The sequence below is a fragment of the Syngnathoides biaculeatus genome, chromosome 4 (genome assembly GCF_019802595.1).
Source record: "Syngnathoides biaculeatus isolate LvHL_M chromosome 4, ASM1980259v1, whole genome shotgun sequence".
In the NCBI taxonomy this organism is placed as follows: Eukaryota; Metazoa; Chordata; class Actinopteri; order Syngnathiformes; family Syngnathidae; genus Syngnathoides; species Syngnathoides biaculeatus.
In genome coordinates this window covers 20829590-20855689 of record NC_084643.1, presented here as the reverse complement: position 1 = coordinate 20855689, position 26100 = coordinate 20829590, and the positions used below count along the sequence as shown (strand labels likewise).

At 39.7% G+C, this 26100-nt stretch overlaps 1 protein-coding gene across 1 annotated transcript in view; it reads left to right on the top strand.

The window, feature by feature from the left end:
• Positions 1–26100, top strand: part of castor1 (cytosolic arginine sensor for mTORC1 subunit 1) — a 32476-nt gene that overhangs the window by 899 nt on the left and 5477 nt on the right. Inside the window, exons 2-8 of the mRNA XM_061818161.1 lie at positions 9076–9146; positions 17560–17753; positions 19954–20089; positions 21401–21524; positions 23197–23313; positions 24077–24159; positions 24228–24322. Of these exons, the coding sequence (XP_061674145.1) occupies positions 9076–9146; positions 17560–17753; positions 19954–20089; positions 21401–21524; positions 23197–23313; positions 24077–24159; positions 24228–24322 (820 nt within the window). The remainder of the gene's footprint in view (positions 1–9075; positions 9147–17559; positions 17754–19953; positions 20090–21400; positions 21525–23196; positions 23314–24076; positions 24160–24227; positions 24323–26100) is intronic.

The following is a 26100-nucleotide window of genomic DNA, read 5'->3' as shown; positions in this document are numbered from 1 at the left end:
ATTTAATTTCAATCTCAGGCGTGACTTGCAAAAATAGGCCCAATGTGGTTCAAATTAAAAATTAATTCAACATTGAAACCCATTTTCACTGAGCAATATGAAGTTCGGTATCATGAGCAGACCCATAAAAAAGTCTGATGAAGCCATGCGGGGAAAGAGTGGATGTTAGCCATTTGGCATCTTGGCTCAGTTGTACCGTCTAGAATTATGGATAAAAATACAGTCCCAATGGCATAACTATCATTAATCATCACCAGCACACAAAAAAGTCTCAAGAGCCTTGCCTGAAAATACACAAAATGACAAGCAATTTTTTATTTGAGGGGGGACCTTTTCCACTCAGTAATGGTCTTAAGAATTACATTTTAAAATTCAGCCTCCAAAGACAGTTAGGCTTAGCAATGTGAAATTGTTAATGTTTATATCGTGTGTGTCTCATAAAACGTCTCCAGAAGCCATGTCGAAAAAGACACGGGAAGTTTGCTATTTTCGTTCAAAGTGCCATTGTAGGCGCTTTTTTTCTTTTTCTTTTTTGCCACTTCCAGTGGGCCTTCAAAGAGAGTTTTTGAAAATTCAGCCTGTGAAGCCACACGCAGCAACATAAACCCATACAGTATTTGGGACAGATTTCTATCATTAGTAGACTCACAAAAAAGTCATGCCCAAAATAACAAAAGAAGTCTGCCATTTTGATTTGAATCGTTCATTTTAGTCATTTTGGCCTTTTATAGTGTAGTATGGTACATTGTGGTGGACCATATGCAGCCAAGCTCCGACAAACAAACAAAACCCGTTCACTATATTAAATAAAAATATTGTTTTAAAGTCCATGCATGAATTAAAATGAAACAAAAACATGTAGGATTTCATTTCTAGATGATCCCAAAGTTGACTCAGCGAGGAAAAACTGGTTTTCCTTTTCTTAAGTTTTTTTACATCCTCCCCCTATCAGGGCCCCTCTCCTATTTATTCGTGAAGAACTCCCAGCGACACTTGCCAAATTACTGGAAAGCAGAGTACGTACACAGTGGAATGGCATTCTGGGCTGAATGGCCTCCATGTCCTGAGTGCTCATTGCTGGCTTGTAGACAAAGGCATCTGCATGCCGTTTGGATGTGAACAGAAATGTGTATGGCTTTTATGTATAAATTGCTACAGCAAAACAAATAACAGAAAATGCACAAAAACAGAATTTAGGAAAGAAGAATAGGAAGTGATGATGTCAAAAGTAGACTTTACACTAATTGGCCTGATCGAATTTGGCTGATAATGAGCAATTTTATGCTGATCAACTGTAATGTCGTAATTTGCTAATCTGATCAGTAATGTCATTGGTCAGAAGGCCAAAAGACATTTACTCTGTCATCAATGTGTAGCGTATGTTTGAATTCAAATGACAGTTTATTTTTATCCTTATCTATCTTTTTGACATAGTACTGCAAATATCTGACCACCAATAAAGTTATTTAAAAAACAAGTGTCTGAGAAAAAATCTGAGACGGACAATACGTAATGCCTGGATTAGATTACAAGACAAATTTGGTCTTTGTGCAATGTCAGACTTCGTATTTTCTTTTCATCTTGTTCCATTAGGGATCGCAACAACGTGTCATCTTTTTCCATCTAAGCCTATCTCCTGCATCTTCCACTTCTCTCACAACATCCATCAACCTTCTCTTTGGTCTTCCTCTCACTTTTTTGCCTGGCAGGTCCATCTGCAGGACCCTTCAACCAATATTCTCTCTCTCTCGCCTCTGGATGTGTCCAAACCATCGAAGTCTGCTCTCTCGAACCTTGTCTCCAAAACATCCAACTTTGGCTGTCCCTCTAATGAGCTAATTTCTAATTCTATCCAACCTGCTCATTCCAAACGAGAACCTCAGCATCTTCATTTCTGCCACCTCCAGTTCTGCTTCCTGTTGTTTCTTCAGTGCCACCGTCTCTAATCCGTACATCATGGCTGGCCTCACCACTGTTTTATAAACTTTGCCCTTCATCCTAGCAAGAGACTCTTCTGTCACATAACACACCAGACACCTTCCACAAGCTGTTCCAACCTGCTTGGACTTGCTTCTTCACTTCCTTCCCACACTCACCATTGCTCTGGATTGTTGACCCTAAGTATTTGAACTCCTCCACCCTTGCAATCTCTTCTCCCTGTATTGTCTCCCTTACTCCTCTCATGAAAGCACATGGATTGTTTTATTTCAATGGTCTTTATTTTTCTCTTTTCCCGGGCATCCCTCCAACCTTGTAATTGTTCTTCCACCTGCTCCCTGCTTGAACTGCAGATACCAATATCATCTGCGAATATCATGTTCCAAGGGGATTCTAGTCTAACCTCATCTGTCATCCTATCCATTACTATAGCAAACAGGAAGGGGCTCAGAGTGGATTTCTGATGCCGTCCCACCTCCACCTTAAATTCTTCTGTTCTGCTGCCCTATACTATTCTTACATATTTCTCAACCACACTTACTTCCACATGCAGTACCACAGTTCCTCTCTTGGTACTCTGTCATAGGCTTTCGCTAGATCAACAAGGACACAATGCCGCTCCTTTTGACCTTCTCTGTACATTTCCAAGGCAAATAAAGCATCCGAAGTACTCTTTCTCAGATTGAAAGCATGCTATTGCTCGCAGATACTTACTTTTGTCCTGAGTCTAGCCTCCACTACTCTTTCCCTTAAAGGGCAAGTGTCATCCCTATAAACATTCTAAAATAGATATTGAAATGAAAAATACATATAATATTACTCACAATGTCTACACGAAAAAATAAATATGAGCGGAGAGCGCATCATCCATGTGCAAAGTTGCGGAAGTCTCATTCGACATCCAAGTGGTCGCCATATTGGCTGCATTTACTGTCCGTGACATCACCCCTGACATTCGCCATTGAAAACACGCTGTGGCCTTTACTGTGGGAGATGAACACTCTCCTTCTCACACGGAAGCTCTTTTCGAAGAAGAGAACGTCTCACAATCGGGTCAAGTGTCCGGGGCAATATTATCCTATCGTTTCGAGCCATATTTAGATTATATGTGGATCACTTCTAACTCACAACAGACCCTCCGACAGTATGACAGTATGTTGTGTACTCAGCCACGAGCGATGACAACACCGTAAAGTGGCCCAGCTCGGCACCGAGATAAGCCACCTCGGCGCCGAAGGTGAGCCACCTTAGCCGAAGCCGTGACCGGCGGACGCGGTGCAGAAGCGGTGGCGACAGACTCCCAGAGAGTATGTATGAGCCAGCCTGGCTGAAGCCGTACTCGTCTGCGAGGCACAATGCGGCAGCATTCTCTGGCGAGCCGTCACGGCAGCCTTCGCGGGCGAGCCCGACACGGAAGCCGTCCAACGCGCACATTGACCCATTTAGCTCCCCTGTCATACGTACGCAGTTCTTTTATTATGAGAGACGGATTACGTGGTCCGCCCCAAGCTATTTTTTTTTTTTAATGTATGTATACACACCTACCTGTCATTTGGAACCCACGAAGCTCTCGTCCTTTGCACCAGTACACTCCATTTTTCACGACGAACCGGGTCTCTTGCAAACTTATGAAGGGTAAATCCATCCTCCCGAGTGTTCAAGCAATGAATGAATATGAAGGAACAATGAGCTACCTTCCCGGAGGTAAAACTAATAGAAACAAATGAGTCCATTTGAGCGTGGTCCTGCCATGTACATCACTTCCTGCTTCTTCTTGAAAACAAATCCCTCGAGAGGATTTTCAAGGTGGGAGTTGCAAAAAGCTGTATACGTCAAAATCATGTTTTGTGGTGGGGAAAAAAAACGCATGGGTCCATCCCGGCTGCCGTTTTTTTTTCATTAACATACTAAAAATCAGGCATGTCATGACAGTGGCACTTTGACTTCATTGTGTGGCTAATCAACTTTATTCCTCTATAGTTCCCACAGCTCTGCACATTGCCTTTGTTCTTAAAAATGTGAACTGGCACAGTTTTCTTCCATTACTCGGATGTCTTCTAACCCACTAGAATATTGTTGAATATGTTTGTCAAAAACTCCACAGCCACCTCTCCAAATTGCTTCCATACCTCCACAGGTATGAGGAGGTATGGGAGGTGTTGCAGCCATAAAATTCCAAGTTAATTGTTTGCTAAAAACGTTTATTATTTTGAATATCTTGTTTTTGGGCAGCACGGTGGCGCAGCTGTAAAGCGTTGGCCTCACTGTTCTGAGGTCCAGGGTTAAATCCCGGCCCTCCCTGTGTGGCGTTTGCATATTTTTCCCGTATCTGCATAGGTTTTCTCCGGGCACTCCAGTTTCCTCCCACATCCCAAAAACATGCAACATTAGTTGGACAGCCTAAATTGCCCCTAGATGTGATTGTGAGTGCAACTGTTGTCTGTCTCCGTGTGCCCTGCGATTGGCTGGCAACCAGTTCAGGATGTACCCAGCCTCCTGCCCGTTGACAGCTGGGATGGGCTCCAAGATTCTCCCCATGCTTGTGAGGATAAGTGTCTAACAAAATGGATCGATGGATCTTGTCCTTGTATGTATTCAATTAAATATAGATTGGACATGATTTGCAAATCCTTGTGTTGCGTTTTTCTTTAACACAATGTCCCAACCTCATTGGAATTTGGTTTATATATACAGTACAATGAACTTCTTAATTCTGATTTAAACACATTTCTCAATCTTGTGATCAGAGTGGTGATTGTTTGCTTTATTTTAACTTGCTTATCAGTGATTGACTCCAAAAATCGTGCTTGTGTAAAGCCGAGTCAAAAGTTACAGTGGCTCTACCATACAGTGATAACAAATTGCATGCACTTGTGATTTACAAACATTTTATACTAAGTACGAAATTTATTGTATTTCAAAGTGAAATACAGTTGAACTCAGTGGTAGAGCTGGACTGTATTAAAAAAAATGGTTTAAGACTCTATAGCACTTTAAATATTTAAAGTGCCATTAACACTGAAAAAATAACATTTAGTATGTTTTTAATCAAAAATAATCATCCGGAATGGACCCATCCGTTTTGTTCACAGCAAGTCAGAATGTTGCCGTATATCCTTTTTTTTCCATCTCCCATCTGGGTAAGTCTCTCTAGGATTTTGTGTTGAGGAAGAACCAAGAAGTGAAGTTTTTTTGCAGTAGCACGGTCGAGTGTTTATATTGGTTTATATCTATTGTACCGGCGAAAAATTACCAGTTTTTTTGTCATCGTGTTAGCCAAAATGCCGGTTTGTTGGATTGCTGAAATTTGCTCGAACACTCGGGAGGGTAGATACACTCTTCACACATTTCCAAAAGACTCGGTTTGTCGTGAAAAATGGATTGCATAGGTGCAAAGGACGAGAACTTTGTGGATTCCATATGACAGGTAGGTGTGTATAGAGCTATTAAAAAAAATAATAGTTGGGGGGGACTGATTGGTCTCACAGTTTATAGCATATGTTACGTGATAATTTTGAATAAATCCCCTTGGTCAAACCAACAAAATAAAACAAGGCACTTTTTGCGTTGTATTGCGTTTAAGACAATCACACACAACACAAAACAACAACAAAATAGAAGTACAAAGACAGTTTAGTAGCGTGTAACACGAGCTAACTAGCCAAACGACATATAGTCACCACCTGAACTCGAACAACTTGTCTGAAAGCACCATTCACCATTCATTCGTTGGCGGGGAGAAGAAAGGAGCTCCCCCCCCCCCCCCACCAGGTTCTGGGCACCCCTGAAGTAGTTACTTTGCCCGGCATGGGTCCTGAGTACGCTACATCCACAAGACTTGTAAAAGAGGTAGGAAATCGAACAAATATAGGCCTGTCGTTTGGAATATGTCATCGGGTTCCATGTCCATCTGTTGGGGAGTCTTTTGTTAGTGAGAAGTGATCCACATATCATCTAAATATGGCTTGAAACGATAGGGTAATTTGGCCCCGGTCTCTTCACTTGATTCTGAGATGTTCTCTTTTTCAAAAATGAGCTTCAGTCTCAGAAGGGGCGTCAGAAAAATCTGAAAATCTCTTTTGTTCGTCTCCCATAGCAGTTGGCACAGCATCTTCTCAATGGCGACTGTCCCGTTGTGACATCTGCAAATAACGTTGCAGGCAATATGGCCGCCACTGGGATGTCGAGTGAGACTTCCGCAACTCTGCGCATTAGTGACACACTCTCCACTCATTTTTTTTCGTATAGACATTGAAGTGAATAATATTATATGTAGTTTTCATAACAATATCCATTTTAAACTGTATATGTGGGCGTCAGTGGCACTTTAAAGGTCTAATCCAGAGAAAATGTATTTTGTCTATCATAAAAATGTAGCTAAAATTTCATAAAAAATATTTAAAAAATTCTCAACACAACAGAAATGAAATAAATTAGTGTCGAAGTCAGTCAGATTTTGTTCGTAATGTAATTGAGATTCGGCAAGTTCCTTAACTCCCCGGAATGTGATGTCACATCACGACAACATTTAGCCAGAGAGTGGAAAAAGCTAGCAAAGATGGTGAAGATGTGTGTTGTAAACGGCTGCTCTGCATCAAACGCTGACCGAGTCAGCTTACATGAATGGCCAAAAGATGAACAGATAGACAGGTTATGGACCAGGTTTGTGAAGACAAAGTGGGCGCATTGGACTTACAAATCAAAGTGTACAGTAAAATGTTCCAAGCATTTCACGGAGGATTGCTTTGAAAACCCAGTACAGCGTTCACTTTGCTTTGGTAGCAAGTAACTTCATACGTGTTCAATTGTTTAGTATTGACAAGTATCTACCTCGTTTTAAATGGAAGTACAATACCGATACAGATATATATATGTCAGATAATATCCGTATCCATGTGATATTTAGGAGGTGACGAAACTTGGACACTATATAAAGTTAGGGTACTGTTGACGCTGAGGTCTTTCTGAAATTTGACTACAGCAGTGTGTGCTCTCAAGTGTTAGGTGCATTATTTAAAATACGGGCTAAATCTTTAAACGTAGAAAAGATATCGAAGGTTTTGATTTTTGTTTTATGCCGACTCAGTTGCTAGTACAACAGCAACAACAACAACAAATGACTCACTGTTGTGTGCAAGCAGCATCAGACGTTTGAACGTGTTTGAATTAGATTATTTCATCAACAAGGTGTATGTAGATTTCTTGCGGAACCTACCAGTCTGTCTTTTGGGTGCGAAGTTCCACGTGAACTTCGTCAGGTCTCACCGAATCCTGCCCTTGTGTTGCATTCATCAACTCAGGTTCGAACATATATGGTTAAATTACACCTGCATGGGATGTTTTTCGAACACGGGAAGAATAAGAAAATTCTTCTACTTCAGTTCCTATCTCTTCCGCAGAGCATTCCATAAAAACTTGCTGTCTACCTTTAGATCCCACTCTAATTATGATTGTCTGTGTAGGAAGTCATTTGTGTTTACTGGGATGGTCTTGGCATGACGTCACACAGAAGCAGCTTCAACAGAGCCTCTGTTTCGGTTGTGTTGAGAATTTTTAAACATTTTTTTAATGAAAAATTAGCTACGTTTGTGTGATATATAAATAACATATAGGTCCTCTTAATTAGATCTTTAATGTAGAGATTCTTTACTAGTAGAAGTAGCCTGCATACTACAGTATAATATTGCTACATAGTTTGAGTGGCATTTTATTGATGATAGCCAAAATGAATGACGTTCCAAGATGCTGAGTGAATTTTCCGTATAATAAACATTCTTGTTCCTTGACATGGAATCTGTCAAAAGGGAACCGCTGTATAATCACGTCAACATGCTGTACCTAAAATACCTTGGAAGATGTTCTAGAACCACTGCTGATAGGTGAAAATCTACAATTGAAAAAAATGTGGTTTTACGGTTCCCACATTATTTAAACACAAACCTAAGAAAACACACACTGAAACATATTGAAACACACATTTTCTATTTTTTCATTAGCACCTACTTTCACTGTCAAGAAATGAGAAATAATAATAATATCATTATGATAAAAAGCTTTGCTTATTCATAAATTCTTTAAATGGGAAGCAAAGTATGCTTGCATCAAGCTGTCAGTTCCAGTTGAAACTTACTGTAAAATTGACACAAAAGAGAAATAACATTGTATAGTTCAATCCTGTGCTAAAATATTCAACCAAACCTCATCATTTAATCTACCTGTCCACTACCTTAATGCTAAAATAAAATGTGAATTGTCATAGATAGGCTAATGGAAATTTGCATAGATGTTATAGTAATGCTAAACAATCCACCAACTGTACTTTGTAGAATTAATGTCTGTTACTGATATTTGAATAAACTAGTGTATACTGCTCATATTATACTCGACCAGTAAGTTTTATTTCCTATCCTTTGGTTATCATCGTTCTTGACCCAAGAGGAAGGCGAAAAAGGGTCAACAGGAAGTAACACAATCCAGCATCCTCGCTAGTCCTGCAGCTAAATCGTGTGTTATTTGTCGACGCACAAAGAGGCAAAGAGGACGACGAGGATTACTTGATTTCATCAAGTCAGCAGTTGTACGGGCTGTGGTGTGTGGACGAACGAGGCTGGAACATCCCTTAATCGCAGGGAGACCAAAAAAAAAAAAAAAAGTCCACAACAAATGTTTTCTTTTGGGTGTTTCCAGCCTCAAACCTCGCAACAATTCGTGGATATCCCTTCTCCTTTGCTACTTAGCCCAGAGACAAGCCATTGTTGTTTTAGCGGTCTCTGTAAAGTGTTCCCTCACGATATTGCAGATTATCATTCGTGCTGTATCACAGATTTGTAAGAAGTCATTTTTTCCCAATTGTTTTTTACAATACAGTATACAGCAAAATCCAAATGTATAATTTCAAACCTTCAGTGTAAAAGAAGTTATAGTGACTAGATGCCTGACATGGAACAGGAAGTTATGGAAATGACTTCAAAAAGACAACACTATTAAAAAGAATGCTTTGCATTCACTATAAAATAACTTCTGTACAGTAAGTAATTGGAAAAACAATGATGTGAAGTTGCCACTGAGGAAGTGGTACAGACGTGTGTGTCTTGATGTATTTTGAGTATGACAACAAGCGATGAATGGTGCTTTCAGATGCAAGTTCTTCAGTATGACCGAGACCCCTGAGAACTACACGCTCGTGTTGGATGAAGAGGGCTTCAAAGGTACAACAAAAAATATCCATTTCAGTTTTATGGTATGCATTCTACCAAATATGGACAGTATTATTGTAGCATTTAAATTGATTATTTGATATATAAATAATTATTCTATTACAATGTACTTAAAGCGGGCCTGTCATGAAATGGATGATTTTTGGTATATTATTAATGAAAAACCCACAGCCAATATGGTCCCATGTGTTTTTTCACCACAAAACATGATTTTGACGTATACAGGTTTTTGTAACTCCCGCCATGAAAATCCTCTCAGGGATTTGTTTTTGAGAAGAAGCAGGAAGTGACGTAAAGGACAGCGGCACCCCCTCATGGACTTGTTTGTTTCCATTAGTTTTACATCCGGGAAGGTAGCTCGTTGTTCCTCCGTGTTAGCCAAAATGCCGGCTCATTGCATTGCTGGACATTGCTTGAACACTTGGGAGAATGGAATTACCCTTCATAAGTTTCCAAGAGACCCTGTACGTTGTGAAAAATGGATTGCACGGGTGCAGAGGACGAGAGCTTCGTGGGTTCCAAATAACAGGTAGGTGTGTATACAGCTACTATAAAAAAATAATAATAATAGTTTGGGGCGGACCACGTAATCGCTCACTCTTTTTTTTTTCGCATAGACATTGAAGTGAATACTGTTATATGCATTTTTCATTACAATATCTATTTTAGAATGTTTATAGGGATGACAATCCCACTTTAAGTTAAACAGAATTTCTACCCTCAATTGGAATTTGAAAACAAACTGTTAAAAAATGTTAAATAGAAATGTATCATACTTGAGTACAGGTAAACTATACGTAATAAAATGACTATACTTTTGTGATTAGAATAAATGTTAGACACTGACATTATACAGTTTGAACATTTAATTCCCATCTCTGAGCCATCACGTTATTGTGTGTGTGTGTGTGTGTGTGTGTGTGTGTGGGGGGGGGGGGGGTTCCGTGTCTCAATGATCCGAGGAGCTGAGTTGTCTGGAGGTTTATGTCCCTGGTAGTGTCACCTGTGACAAACAGGTCCTAGGTGAGCGACCAGACAAAGAACAGTTCACAGACCTCTTATAATGATGAATATAAAAGGATCTTGGTTACCCTCGGCTGAACATATGTCACCAGGCTCCTTTCTGGAGCAAGGCCTGTAGTTTGGGCCTTGAAGGCAAGGGCCTGGTGCCCAGGTCTGCACCCAAGCAGCCCGACTGACCACCGCCCGAAAGGGTAACGCGGATGCTACTTCCTTTGGACTCGCTATCTGTGAGAGGTGCCAAACAGGCAGGGTGCGAAGTGACCTGAGTAGAGTCTGCAGGTGGGGACCTTGGTGGTCCGATCCCCGGCTACAGAACCTAGCTCAAGGGACATGGAAAGTCACCTCTCTGGGAGAGAAGAAGCCCAATTCTTTTATGTGCAAGGTCGAGAAGTTCTGACTAGATGTAGTCGACCTCACTTCCACGTACAGCTTAAACTCTGGTACCAGTCCACTAGAGAGAAATTGCACTATTTTTCCTTTCTGGTGTTTCCCCTGGTGAAAGGCACTGAGGAGGTCGCTGAGGCAAAAACCCGGGCATGGTAGAAGTATGGTGAGTCAATGAAGAAAGAGTTCTGGGAAGCTTTGAGGAAATTCTGCTCCATCATCTGGTGTCTCTGGAGACGGGGCGGGGGAGCAGTGCACCGTCAACATTGCGTATGGTGTTGAACAGCTGCTGCTGTCCACAATTTTGGACCTTATGAGTCGGTGGGCTGAATACTTCAAAGAAGCTTTTAATTCCATTGACACCTTCCCCATGAGAAAACACAGTTTGTGGAATCTGAAATGGGTTTTCCCATCTCTGAGGTTGGGGTCACCAAAGTGGTTAACCACCACCCCCCCACTGCCAGGGTGTTTGGGGTGGATGAGAGCCACCTGGAGTTCCTGAATGCTCTGCATGTCTTGGGGCTGTCCTGGTTGACATGCCGCTGCAATATCACAGGAACATCGGGAACAGAGGTCTGACTTCCGGTTGAGCACCCATGCTGTAACAGCCAGATAACAGAGTTCCCCGTCCTGATGAAGTTTTGGTTTCTAAACGCCATATACTTTTTGTTTTCCCCATACGTGAATTAAAGAAGACAAAGAGGCGTTTATAAGATGCCCAAACAAAAGAAGAAAGTTGCCCATCAGACAGCCGAAGAACCCCCTTCAGCCAAGGAAGATCCAGTCGACGACGATGTAGCAAGCATTAGCCATTCAGAGCTGGAGAAGCTAATGCTACAGAAAGATGAACGTATGGCTAACTTGCTAACCATACTGCAAGATCTAAGAGAGTTTTAGAGCGAAAGTGCGCAAACTCTCTGATGAGTACGGGAGGATATCCAGGTCATAAACCACAGACTGGATGAAGCCGAACACAGAATTGCAACCACAGAAGAACGAGTGCAAGGACTCGAGGGAGCTGCTAAAGTCACAGGTTAAGTTGCAAGACAAGCTAATTGACCTAGAGGGAAGAGCAAGATAGGAAAATATAAGAATTCCTGGCATAGCGGAGGGGTCGGAGCACAGTTCTGGATCGATGATGATGTTTATGGAAAATCTTTTGAAAGAACACTTGCATTTGCCACACCCAAGATCTGAGGATCGAACGCGCTCACCGCGCGCCGGGAACAAAACCACCGCCAGACGCACCACTGAGATCTGTTGTCGTGAAATTCTTGAGCATCAAAATTAATGAGGAAATCTTGAAATAAGTGTGGCGAAAGAGAGGACTTTTACATCAAGGTAAAAAAGTGTTCGTGGACCATGATTATGCACCAGAGATACTTAGAAAGCGCCAGGAGTATGCAGAGGTGAAGCGGGTGCTTAAGGAGAACAACACATCCGGTTCCAAACTCTTTTCCCGGCGAGAATGAGGGTGTGCTACGAGGGAGAAACATGCATGTACAACTCAGCAGAGGAGGCTACGAAAAACATGGTGAAGAGAGGTGTGTCTGTGGCAATATATCAACCTCCGGTAAGCTGGGCTGACAGAGTCAACAACTTGATGTGGAACAGACCTCAAATCCTGAGAGAAGGGACGCCGCAAGCCGAGAATCCACGGGAAGGCTTTAAAAACAAACTGGACATCTTCAGGTGGACTGACCGGTAAAATTTCTTTTATTGGGACAAAGAATTGTTAATTGTAAAGAGGCAAGGTGATGGTGATCAGGGGAAAAATATAAAATGGGGGAAAAAAAATCACCATCACTATAAGATTTGGGTTACTTCTATGACATTATTAACTAAGTATATAGGACTGGGGAAGATCTGAGGAAATATTAGTTATGGACTGTTCAGAACACTTAAAGGAGGGCCCTCTACAGTCAGTGACGTGTAGAGTCTTCCCCTCTGAGGTGATAAAACAACATGGCTCCTATAGGGTCATAATCATGACCTCAAAACAGGAAGTTCAAGCTGAGACACTGGTGAAATCTTTTCAATTCACAATGTTCAGGTTGTATTTATGTTTTGTCTCCTTTATTTTGTGTTTTGTTATTTTGTGGGTTTCTCTTTTTATTATTATTTTTTCTCTCTTTTTTTAATTTACTCATACTGTTATTGTGTTTGAGTGGAGGGGTAATAACTTTAGAAGTGATATTTGAATCATGATGGAAAATCAGATCTCCTCAATAAGGATAGCATCCTATAATGTAAAGGGTGTAGTTAATTCAATAAAAAGGAGCAAAATATTGTGAAAAATGGAAAAAAAAGAGGATTGATGTACTGCTATTGCAGGAAACCCATTTAACTGATACAGAGCACCTTAAATTTAATAAACTGGGCTTTAATCGGATCTATTCATCATCATACAAAACAGGGTACAGAGGCCGACAGCGCGGAATTTTACAGACAAATCTTTGATTTGATGATTACAAAAGCCCAAGGAATTATGATTTGTGGTGGGAAATTTTAATTTGAGATTGAATCCAAAATGGGATGTATCAAGATTAAGTCAGACACAAAACAATACCATATCCAAAAAAGTGGAAAAGATTACAACAGAGATGGGCATTTGCGATGTATGGAGATTATACCTATTATTCTCCACCACATAAAACATACTCGAGAATTGATTATTTCTTCATGTTTAGTAAAGATGTTGATTTTGTAAAATGTAAAATTGGGTTATTGGATCTTTCAGACTACAACCCAGTTCATTTGGACTTAAATTTAAAAAAACAGTAAAAACCTGTTTTCTTGGAATCTTAATTTAAATGTACTTAAACGAAAAATGAAAGAAGAACTCCAAGAAGACATCAAATGATGCCTGTCAGAGAAGGATAATGGGGAAGTCTCCCCTGTCATGATTTGGGATGCAGGTAAAGCTCTCTTGAGAGGGAAGATCATTGCTAAACTGGCACTTCACAAGAAGTTAAAACAACAACAATCGAATAAACTAGAAAAACAATTTAAAGACCTGGAAAAAAAAAACATAAAAAAGACACTCAAATGGAAATTAGAGAATCAGGGAAATAAAAAAAAACAGATAACGGAACTCTATGATATAGAGATTCAGAAAAATCTTTTTTTTTTTTTTTAAACCTAGGCATTACAAAGTAGGTAGTAAAGCAGCCAAAATTTTGGCATATAAATTGAGAAAACAAGAAGCAGAAAGGGCAATATACAAAATGAAAGACCCAATTACTAAAGAAATGAAATAAAAACTTCAGAATATTAATAATACCTTTGGAAAAAAAATATTACCAAAAACTGGGTTAAACACAGATGGACTGTAAAGGGGGGATAACTCACCTGAATCTCTGCTTCTACCACGCTGTCTCCCAACAATCATAGAAAACCAGAATAAAATATTAGTGGCCGATATATCCATACATGAACTTCAAAAGGAAATCTCTAGATTAAAACCCAACAAGGCCCCAGGTTCTGATGGGTTTACAGGAGAGTGGTATAAGACCTTTAAAGATTTATTATCCCCACTGTTGCTTAGAACATTTAACTGGGTCTTGAGGAAAGGAGAAATTCCTCCATTCTGGAGAGAAACGAACAGTAATACCAAAAGAAGGCAAGGATACGACGGAATGCTCAAATTATCGGCCAATCAGTTTGTTGAATCTGGACTATAAACTTTTTACTTAAATTTTAGCAAAATGCCTTTAAATAATACTCCCAGATATTATACAGTTGGATTAAACAGGTTTCATCAAACAAAGACAAACACAAGACAATGTCAGGAGGACATTACATGTAATTAACCACATAAACAAGAACAGACTAGACAATGTCCTATGAGGGCTTGATGCAGAAAAAGCATTTGATTCAGTCAATTTAGCTTTTTTTTGTAAATATAAGATACTAGAGAGATTCCAATTCCATAGTGATTTTACTAAGACCATACAAGCCTTATATCACAAACCAATTGCTAAAATACAATTCAACGGAGGACTATCCTTTGGGTTTGAACTGGAGAGGGGTTGTCGCCAGGGTTGCCCTCTCTCACCACTGTTGTTTTTCTCTTTTTAGCGACCCACTGAGTCAGTGGATCAAAAAGAATGAGTTTACGGGCATCAAGTTGAAGGATGAAGAACATAAAATTGCTCTGTTTGCACATGATATTCTGATACTGTATATTTGGGACACCCCTCCAAATCCCTCCCAGAATTACTTCTCTCAGAGAATATGGCCTGGTATCAGGTTATAAATTGAATACACACAAAACCCAAATTTTGTCATTTAATTATTCCCCTAGCCAGCCCATCAAGAAAGAACTCAACGTAAATTGGAATTAAAAAAGAATTAAATATTTAGGGGTGAATATTCCCATCAATCTGGAGACAATTATATCAGAGAATTACGACCCCTTAATCTCTAAAATGAAATCCGATTGAGCCAAGTGGAATCTGCTTCCTTTTTTAGGATTAGGACAGAGGGTGGAAACAATAAAAATGAGCGTGCTACCTAGATTTCTCTATCTGTTGCAAAATGTACCAATAGAGCTTCCAAAAGGGACATTTCAAGAATTAGGGAAATTAATAAGATTTATTTGGCAAAGCAAGAAACCAAGAATTCGTCATAAGACTCTCCAGTTATCAAAAGACAAGGGAGGCCTTGCTCTCCCGAATGTTAAAAATCACTGTCAAGCGGTGCAGATAAAAATTTTGTCGACATTTGTAACCCTTCCTAGAAGCAAAATGGAAAGATAGAGCATGTATGATATCAAGTGATATTCCGTTCCAAGCAATCGTAGGTGACACAGGCCTGGTTAAGTTTTTAAAAGACACCAACCCATTAATAAAAGTGTCCATCAAGATTTGAGAATAGAGAGAATAATTAATGAAAACAAGCATAAGGAACGATACTGGGTAATAAAATGGATCAGATATGATTCAGATCGGATTTCGGGTTTGACGTTAGATTCAAACAATGAGCAGATAAAGGGCTCATCATACACAGTGATCTTTATGAAGGGAGTGCACGTCGACAATTCCAGAAACTAAAGAATCAGTTTAGATTAACCAATCAAGACTTTTATAGATTTTTGCAATTGAGAAAGTAATGAAAAAAGAATCACAAACTAATCTGTGTATGGTTAAGATATTCCTTCTTTCTTATAAGTCAGACCCAGGGGGTGGAAACATATCTAAGAGTTATAGAATATTACAGGAGTTAGACGGTGATGATTCCATATATATAAAAGAGAAATGGAAAAAGGAAAGTAACATGAAAGTGCAAGTGGAAACTTGGAAAAAGATAATCTCCAACCAGTGGAAAAGTACTTCTGCTCTAAGATGGATAGAATTTGGGTGGAAAAATGTAGTTGGATTATTTATTTATTTTTTTAAGTTCCAGCTCAGAGGATCTCACCGGATGCAAGTACCTCCTGCTGGAGAGATAACCTAACCTAATAAGACGACAAATTTTCATGTGTTCTGGGACTGTTCAATCGTTTTAAAATACTGAAAAGACATTAACCAAAACATGGAGATAATTATGACAGTTGGGATTCCTTTCAAATTTGAAACCTTATGCTTGGGATTAATACCGGACACTGTCAAGGGTCCAGAAAATGATTATGTATACAGTATTTGTCACTAGCAAGCAAAAAAGCTATTACCAAGAAATTGTTGATAAAGGATACTCCCACAGTTGTGGACTGAATTAAAGTGGTCCAAGATATCTTTAAAATGGAGAAGTTAACTTTCATCTTGAGGCAAGAACAAGACAAGTTTGGAAGACATTGGGAAAACTGGACAAAATATGCCATAACATCAAAAGATGTTACTACATAATGTGAAATCAAGTTTATCTTAATTTTGTTCATTGTTTCCCACCACTTATTGCTTTTGTTGTTTTCTTTATTATTATTATCTTTCCATTTTCTTAGCATGTTGTGCAGGTCAATTTTTTTTAACTCATATGTATTCCATCTTGTGTTGTCATAACAGGTATCACCTAAGGGTTCCAATACCAAGAAAATTTGAAACTTATTATTTTTTTTTTTTTACTTGAAGCGAAAATGTAAATCATTGTACATATTTTTTGGAACATTTGTTGTAAGGTACTTTGAGGTGGTATTTTTCTTCTTTTTTTGACTACTATGATTATTGTTATTGTTTTCCCTTTAAGGTTAATTTCTTACCTTACTTACGGATATGAACTTGGTTGGGGATGACCTACTAGATCAGATAAGTGGAGATGAGGGAAACCCTCCTATTCTGTCATTTACAAAGGTATTATTATCCCACTGTTAATTAATGTAAATTAATTGTATTTTTTTTCTTTCTCCATTTTCCCCCTCTTTTCTTTTTTCTTTCTTTCTCTGTATGTATATAAAAGTGTGGGGAAAAACTTGTATTAAAAAAAAAAGAACATCAGGAACAGTGCCGCAGGACTAGCAGACCAGGGTGGTGTTACCTTTTTTTTTAGGAGGGATGTTGTCCGTCAACTATAGAAGGACCACATTCCATAGCTTTCTTGGTAAGGTCTATTCTGGGGTTCAGGAGAAGAGGGTCCGTCACGAAGCCAAATCTCAGATTCAGGAGGAGGAGTCTGGGTTTTGCCCTAGCTTTGGTACAGTGGACCAACTGTACATGTTTGGTGGACTTGGAAAAGGCACTCGACCGTGTCCCTTTGGGAGTCCTTTAGGGGTGTTGTGGATGTATTGGGTATCTGCCCCTGGATACGGGCTGTTTGCTCCCTGTACGGTTGATGTCAGAAATTGGTCCGTATTGCTTGACAATAACTCAAGATTCTTTTCCAGTGAGAGTTATTGCCAGTTGCCAATCACCGATTCTGTTGAGGGAATCAATTTTTTGGCAGACGATGTGGGTCTGATGGCTTGATCAAGTGGCTGGGATGATATTCCAATCGTGTGTGCATTCATATATCAGACATTAAAATCTGTGGTATTATGATAAGTGTGTTGATTTTGCACACACAGAGCTGGAGTCCTCGGAGCAGCTCCAGACGGAGAGCTCGGTGTGGCTGCCGCTCAACGTCCTCAACAACACCAACACTTCTGTCAACTCTCAGGCTCTGGGCGTCACCAAGATCGCCAAGTCAGTCATCGCGCCGCTCGCCCGCCAGCACGTCTCCGTCTTCATGCTGTCCACCTATCAGACCGACTTCATCCTGGTCAGCCCACACTTTCACCCAACTGGGACCCTTCAATTGGCTTTATGCACATCCATCCATACATTTTCTGTACTGCCTCTTCTCACTATGCTCGTGGGCGTGCTGGAGCCTGTCCCAGCTATCTTTGGGCGAGAGATGGGGTACACCCTGAACTGGTCGCTTGCCAATCGCAGGGCAGATATAAACGATCAAGCATTTGCCCTCACATTAACACCTTCAATTAATCTACCGTGCATGTTTTGGGGATGTGGGAGGATACCAGAGTATCAGGACAAATCTCACACAAGCATGAGGAAAACATGGAAACTCCACACAGGTGAGGCCAACTTTGAACCCAGGTCCTCAGAACTGTGAAGTCGATGTGCTAACCGCTCACCGACTGTGCTGGGCTTTATCCTCAACCAAACCATTCATAAAATCCTTCTGGTGTATGAAGTCACAGTTGATTTTTGAAAAGAAATTGTAAGCAAAGTTTTTTTTTTCCAAATATGCATTTGTTTTACTTTTTTAAGTCAATCTTTTTTGATGAGTAGAGTTGTTGTTTTTTTGTCTTTTTTTGAGGAAAAAAACGAGTCACTCAAATACATTTTGGTAGGAAAAAAATTGTATCCTATCCTAAATGTCATCTTTTTGTGAAAACGTGTTTATGAAATCATTTTTTTCTTTTTGGGGGGAGGGGGTTGATATTTTCCCTATAAACAAATGCACTAAATGCATAATTTATAGTAACAGATATTTCCTCATTTAATGCAAAAAAAAAAACTTCTTTTAGGATTTGATCATCGAATCCCAAAGATGTAGTTTTCTTTTTTTCTTCCTTTTTTCCGCACCATAAACTTCAGAAGGGGGCTGACTCCACTCCTCACCAGAGGATTTGGGTAAAGAGCAATTTTAATTTCCATAGAAACGGACACTAGATGGCAGCAGTACATCATTCACCTTGGATTTTGTATAAATTAGTACAACTGTTCTACCACTAGTTACATAAGAATCGTAACAAAAACGTTTTTTTTTTTTTTTTGAAAGATGAAATTCAGATTTTTTTTGTGTGTGAGTGCCATATCACCACACAACACAATGTTCAATTTGCCCTAAAGATACTGAAGGGGGTTCTCATTTGAAGAATAATTCAAATAGGTCTTTTTTTGGGGGGGGAATTAGACACATTCATATTTTAGTGATTTATCCAAGAAAAGTGGTCTGAAAAAGTTTTTTGCCCCTTCTTGATGTTTTTTACTTTTGCATGATAATCACACTTTTTTCCATCATCCAATAAATTAAAACACAAAAGGGAGTTTTTAAATGTTTTTTATTAAGTGAGATTTACAAAATACAAACTTACATGCTCAAGAAAGTGATTGGTTTCGGTGTTAAAATTGTGCTTTATCTTAGCTGAGTTTAATTTTTCTACCCACACCCAGTCCTGATATTACCACATTTGTTCTCAATCAAGAAATCACTAACTGTAAATATTACCTGCTTGTCAAAATGTAGAAAACCAAAAGGTCCTCAAAAGCTGGGCATCATACTGAGCTCTCGAGAATTTTAGGGACATATCAGAAAGTAAGTAATTGAGATCTGCTGGTGTTCAAAAACTTATTACGCTACTTAAACTTTGTGACTGTGACTCCAGCGAACCTCAGTGACAGTCAATGTTCACAAATAGGGAAAACACAGAACACTAGCGAACCTTCTCAGGAGTGGCCGGTTGGACAAAAATGACTCCAAGAGTTCACTGGCAACTCATCCAAAAGGTCACAAAAGAGCAGTCAACAACATGGAACATGAATTCTAACAACTCTGGCCAGAATTCCTTCTCTAGACTGCATTTTCTGTTTACTTGTCTCACCGTTGACTAATATTTATATTCTTTGATGATGGGAAAAATTTGGGTGATTAAAAAAAAAAAAATCAGGAAGGGGCAAACACTTTTCACATCACTGTTAGTGGGCAGTTGCCATGTTGCAAGAAAATAAGAACACTAGAAACAGATTATTTAGGGGGCGGGAATGAAGCACTGAACCAATAACTTTGTCGCAATTCAAAAGACGACAATAGGTCAAATTAAGTTCATCCTGCATTATCCCTAAATTTCACTACAAGACTCAATATGCTAAAATTTGTCATTTCCCAAAGAGGAGATACAGTTTTAATAGTTCTCAGTGAGGTCAAGGAGCATGTGATGTTTTTTTTTGTTCAGGTGAGAGAGAAGGACCTGTCGGTAGTAGTCAGCACTCTGGAGGAGGAGTTCAACATCTACCGTGAGGTCGTGGGAGAGTCACTCCTTGTCCGCGGCTGTGACGTCGCCAACGGCCTCCATAAGAATGGCAAAGAGGGTGAGAGCTCTTTATACTAAGTCTGCTCGCGTCTTACATGGCAGGAAGTACAAATACAAGTACATTGTAAATGTCCATTAATTTTTCTTTTGTGGGACCTGACGTATCATAATGAACTATTGAACTAGCACTCAGCAAATGTCCGAGTCACGCGAACCCCAACCAATTAAATACTACAGCCAAACTCATTCCTGTGCGCCTGCTTTCATTTTTTAAAAAATAAAAAATCAGTAGCCAAACATTGCGGAACATCCGTAATTTGTTACGAAAATCACTGAACGTTGACTCGTCATGGCCATAACATTGATTGTTCTGGATTTTGGGAGAGTCGAAAAAAAATCCAGTGTATGACATTACCAACGGATCTATTGAACAGTTGCTTGGTGCACACTATTCCATTACGCCCGGGAGCTGCCATGTCGCAGATTCGAATGTTCTCCTTGCGTCCGGTGTCAACGCATTGAAAGTCATCACTTCGTGATAGCGAATACGCTACACTTTTTACCAAAGTGTGACAAAGGGAGAACGAGGAGTGGATAAGTGAAGACTATGTAAAAGCCATGCCAATTGCAAAGAAACATCCCCTCACCCCACAAAGAAAAAAAGAAAAAAAAAAAACACTGAACGAAATGATTTGGTGATACAGTACACTTGTCACTTGTGTGGCTGCAACTGCGTTTTCGTGGAGCGTAACCAACTTCAAACAACAAAATAGGCTAATTAATACAGCTGTAGAGATATCCATCCAACCATTTTTTTGAGCCGCTTATCCTCACGATGATCGCAGGTGTACTGGAGCCTATCCCAGGTGTCATCGGGCAGGAGGTGGGGTACACCCTGAAATGGTTGCTAGCCAATCACAGGCCTTATAGATATAAATATACAATAATACCTCCACATAGGATGCCACGTTTGAACTGAAAATATATTCGTAAGTCACTGCACACGTCACAGCAGAACGTGGGTAGGTTAAAACTATATTATTGGTATTATTATTTTTCTTACTAAATATTTGTAGTATGAGCCTTTATTGGTCAGACAATGGAGAAATTTGCATCATTCCAGGAGCAATATAAGTAATTGTTTTGCTTTCCATGTTTCGTGTCACTTTTTTTCCATTTTTTAAATCATCAATTGGAGATAGAAAATTGAATACCATACGGATTGTCAACAAACTACACAAAGTTACATTTCAAATTAAAGGTTTTGATGACGGTTATTTATTTTTTTGGCAAATATGGTGTCATAATAACCCAAAAAGAAAATAAATGGATCGTGTCACCAACCCTCCCCCTCCTATTTTGTTGTCAGCCGTGCAGCCCACACTTCACCCAGTGGTCATCCCCCAGAACCGGTTCTGCGTCATGTCCCTGGACCCGGACACGCTGCCCTCCATTGCCACCACGCTCATCGACGTGTTGTTTTACTCCGGCAGGTGAGACAGACGAACACAGACTGTAAGACTGCATTGCTTTTCATGCAACAGGAGATGGAAGCATAGATCAAGATGTGGTAACAGAGGAACAGCATCTTTCCCATTATTGTGGCCAGTATCTGTATAATGCATACCAAATGAAATGTGTATAACTTAAATGAAGCGATTACTTTTTTAAAAATTTGTTTACACATAAAAGATGTTTTGTGGCTGATTTATTTTATTGTTTTTTTGCGACTCACCAAATTTTGATTCCATGTCCCAACCACACGGAATTATACGTTTTGTGACGTCCATCTGACTAGTACAGGTACAGTATATGTAATTACAATTTGTTAGGAATTGGACAACATTTCCAAACTTTAAAGCAGGATTCTCAACTTTTGGGTTGGGACCAAAAGAAGGTTCATGGACCCATTTTGGTGGGTCACAGAGAAAATAAAAAAAAAAATGTATTCCTATCTTGATATTTCCATTACAGTATAAAGGTGTACTACTTTTCACAAGGAATATAGCGACAAGAAATGTTACCTTCATGTTATTTAGCCAGTAGTTTAAGCGTAAACAAATACAGTGCAGCTCAGGCTGTGGCTGGTGAACATCATGGCAAACACTGTGCCTTTGATGGTACAGGAAACTCATTTGAAGCGGCATTTTAAAATATTATATAAATGTACAGGTTTTCAGAGTCTATTTTAAACAACAAGAAGAAAGATTATTTTTAACTTATATGAAAGTGGGTCACAACTTTGTAACGATAGGAAAATGCGGATTTTGAATATTTGATCGGGTTCCTCGTCTTCCTAGTCAATCTCTTGGTGAGTCTGTTGTTAGTTAGAAGTGATCCGCATATCGTCTAATATGGCTCAAAATGATAAAGTTATATGGCCCCGGTCACTTCACTTGCTTCTGAGAGGTTCTCTTCGTCAGTCTCAGAGGGGTGTAAGAAAAATCTGAAAATCTCTCTTGTTCATCTGCCATAGCAGGTGGCTCAGCGTGAGTCGAAGGAAACTGTCCCAGTGTAACAGCTGTAAATGGCGTTGCAGGCAATATGCCCGCCACTGGGATGTCAAGTGAAACTTCTACAACTTTGCGCATGAATGACACGCTCTCTGCTCATTTTTTTTTTTTTATATAGACATTGAAGTGAATAATATTATATGTAGTTTTCATAATATCTATTTTAAAATGTATATAGGGATGTCGGTTGGGCTATAAACTGCCTTCTTTGAGGGCGGCATTTAAGAAAAAAGTTTGACAACTTTTGTCTTCCAACTACTGTACCTATTAAATTGTAAAGATATTCTGTCTTTTCTATGCCTTTTTGAGTTGTTGTTGTTTTTTTTTGTGTTAGTGATGTCTACCAAATTCCATGTGGCCAAGTGATATTGGCTTTTGGGGCTTAATTTTTTAAACCATTTTTGCGGTTAGATGAGTCATAAAGTTTCCCCACCATGCTCAAATCACACCCAATTACAAAAACTAAAAGGACCACTGGAAATGACCAAAATGGCCATGAAATTGCTCTTTTTTTTTTTTTTTTTTTTTTTTTTTTTGGGCATGGCTTCTTGAGACTTTTTCGTATTTCTATCCGTCGGCCAATTCCACGTTTCTAAGTGAAACTGTGAGAAGAAATGAAGAACAATAAGAAGACAGTTTTGTGTTTGTCTAGTCCCAAAGAAGATGATGCGTCAGCTTCCAGGCCAGACTTAGACCGGATAAAGTTCTTCTCCTTCTCCCTCATTGATGGATATGTCTCCCTTGTCATGGACACAGATGCTCAAAGACAGTAAGTAACTGATTGCTATGATGAAAACACATACATTAAGTTTATTGATGACTCCAAAGGGTCTCTGATGTTTCCCAGAACTTTGGTCTTTTATCAAGGTCTAAATTCCCGTCAATGCAAAGGGCAAAATTTACAATATAGGCCCATAGAAGGCAAAATTGTTGTTGAAAATGTGTTAGCTTTACTGAAGACTAAATTGTCTTTGAAGTTTACAACAGGATTTTTAGGTTCAATGAAGTCTAAGTTGTCTTTTTTTCAACAAATACTAAAAACATATATTAGGTTAATTTTAAAGGTTGAAATTGTCTTGGCTGTTTAAAAATAGTCTTTCATGCTTAGGTAAACATGCCCTTCGGGTTATTGTAGTGGTTTTCAAACTGGGGGGCACCCCCTAAGGTGTGCATGGTGTTGTCATGACGGGGGTTGCAGATTGTGTCAGCTCCCCCGTCGTGTGTGGAAACACTTAATGTTCAAAAAGGGGGGTGGGGGGGCCTACACAATGTTTGAAAGTCACTTGGTTAACAGAAGACTAAAACTTTAGTCTTGGGTTAGCTTCACTGAAGATTCCACAGCATTTTTTATGATTCCAGAAGCATGTATGTTAGGTTCATTTCGGACTCAAAGTTGTCTTTGATGTGAAAATATATGAGACAGGTGCATTAAACGGTCCAAATGGTTTTAGATGTTTCCAAATTGTCATTTATGTGGACTCATCCATTGGCTTGGTTGAAGACTGCAAAAGTTTTTTCCAAAATGCATCCAGGTTCCCTGCTGACCTCCTCTTCACCAGCTCCTCCGGGGAACTGTGGAGGATGGTGCGCATCGGTGGACAACCGCTGGGCTTCGGTGAGCGAGTGCTCTCTGGTATCGTCCATCATTTAAAGACGGACTCCCCAAGTTTCTGTTTGTTTCAGACGAATGCGGCATCGTGGCTCAGATCTCCCAGCCGTTAGCCGACTGCGACATCTCCGCCTATTACATCAGCACCTTCAGCTTCGACCACGCTCTGGTGAGTGGACATCGTGATTCCACTAGGAAGATAACTGGTGACCAATCGTTATTTCGGATGTGACTCGAAAACCTAACTCGCTGTTTTGTTGAAGGCTTCTGTTTTGTCATCCGGGAGTAGACCGGTCACGTTCCACAAATTTGACTCATCAGTTAGGTGACGAGCACATTGGAAAATATAGTTCAACTTTTTTTGATGCTGAGAAAACGGAAGCGTGTACATTCATTCAAAGGAATTTCTTTTTTTCCCAATACAATACGAGCAGTTCTTGCTCTTTGAAGAATAGTCTCTGATGTAAATCTATGTCGAGTCACACTAATTTGTCTTTGCAGTTTATCAACTCGGTGTATGTATTTTTTTTCATTACAAATGACTTTAAAAATTGAGGTCTTGTTTACTTGAGGTTGTCAATGATTTTTATTTAGAAAGAACAAAACAGTAGAAGACTAAATAGCCATTTATTTACAAAACATGCATGCTAGGTGGATTGAAGAATAAATTGTCTTTGATATTTTAACATTGATGTTTAAGTATGATTATTTTACCAAAAACAAACACACCTGGTTCATAGAAAACTAAGATAGCTAAAATGGCCCTAATTTGTCTTAAATGTTAACAAAACTTGTACCCCACGTTCATCTATCCATTCATTGTCTATACCGCTTTTCCTCATTGAGGACTAAACTTTCTGATGCAAAAATATCTACGTTAGTTATCTTTGATTTTTAATGCAGCCCTATGGGAGGCACAAGCCAGGGCAATGTCTAGGACAATCCCAAGCCCGGATAAAAGCAGAGGGTTGTGTCAGGAAGGGTATCCGATGTAAAACTGTACCAAATAAATATGAGCGTTCATCTAAAGAATTCCATACTGGATCTGTCGTGGCCCAGGTCAACAACGCCTGCCCCCGGCACCACTAACCTGCAGGGCATAGGTGAAAATTCAGCTACCAAAGGTCGAAGACAAAGAAGAGGAGGAAACCGGATTCGTCGGCAGAAGAAGAAGAATGCACAGAGCCTACAAATGAGAGTAGGGACTTTGAATGTTGGGATTATGCCAGGAAAAGCTCAGGAGTTGGTTGACATGATGATTAAAAGAAAGAGTGATATAATGGGTATCCAAGAGAGCAGTTGGAAAGGTGGTAAGGGTAGAAGTTTAGGAGGAGGGTTTAAATTATTTTACCATGGAGTAGATGGGAAGAGAAATGGAGTAGGGGTTATTTTAAAGGATGAGCTTGCTAAGAATGTCTTGGAGGTGAAAAAAGTATCAGATCGAGTGATGAGGCTGAAATTTGAAACTGAGGGTATTTTGTATAATGTGATTAGCGGCTATGCCCCACAGGTAGGATGTGACTTAGAGATGAAAGAGAAATTCTGGAAGGAACTAGATGAAGTAGTTCTGAGCATCCCAGACAGAGAGAGAGTTGTGATTGGTGCATCTTGTAATGGCGATGCTGGTGAAGGAAACAGGGGCGATGAAGAAGTGATGGGTAAGTACGGCATCCAGGAAAGGAACTTTGAGGGACAGATGGTGGTGGACTTTGCAAAAAGGATGGAAATGGCTGTAGTAAACACTTTTTTTTCAGAAGAGGCAGGAACAGAGAGTGTCCTACAAGAGCAGAGGTAGAAGCACACAGGTGTATTATATTTTGTGCAGACAATGTAATCTGAAGGAGGTTACTGACTGTATGGTAGTGGTGGGGGAGAGTGTGGCTCGACAGCATAGGATGGTGGTGTGTAGGATGACTCTGGTGGTGGGAAGAAAGAATAAGAAAACAA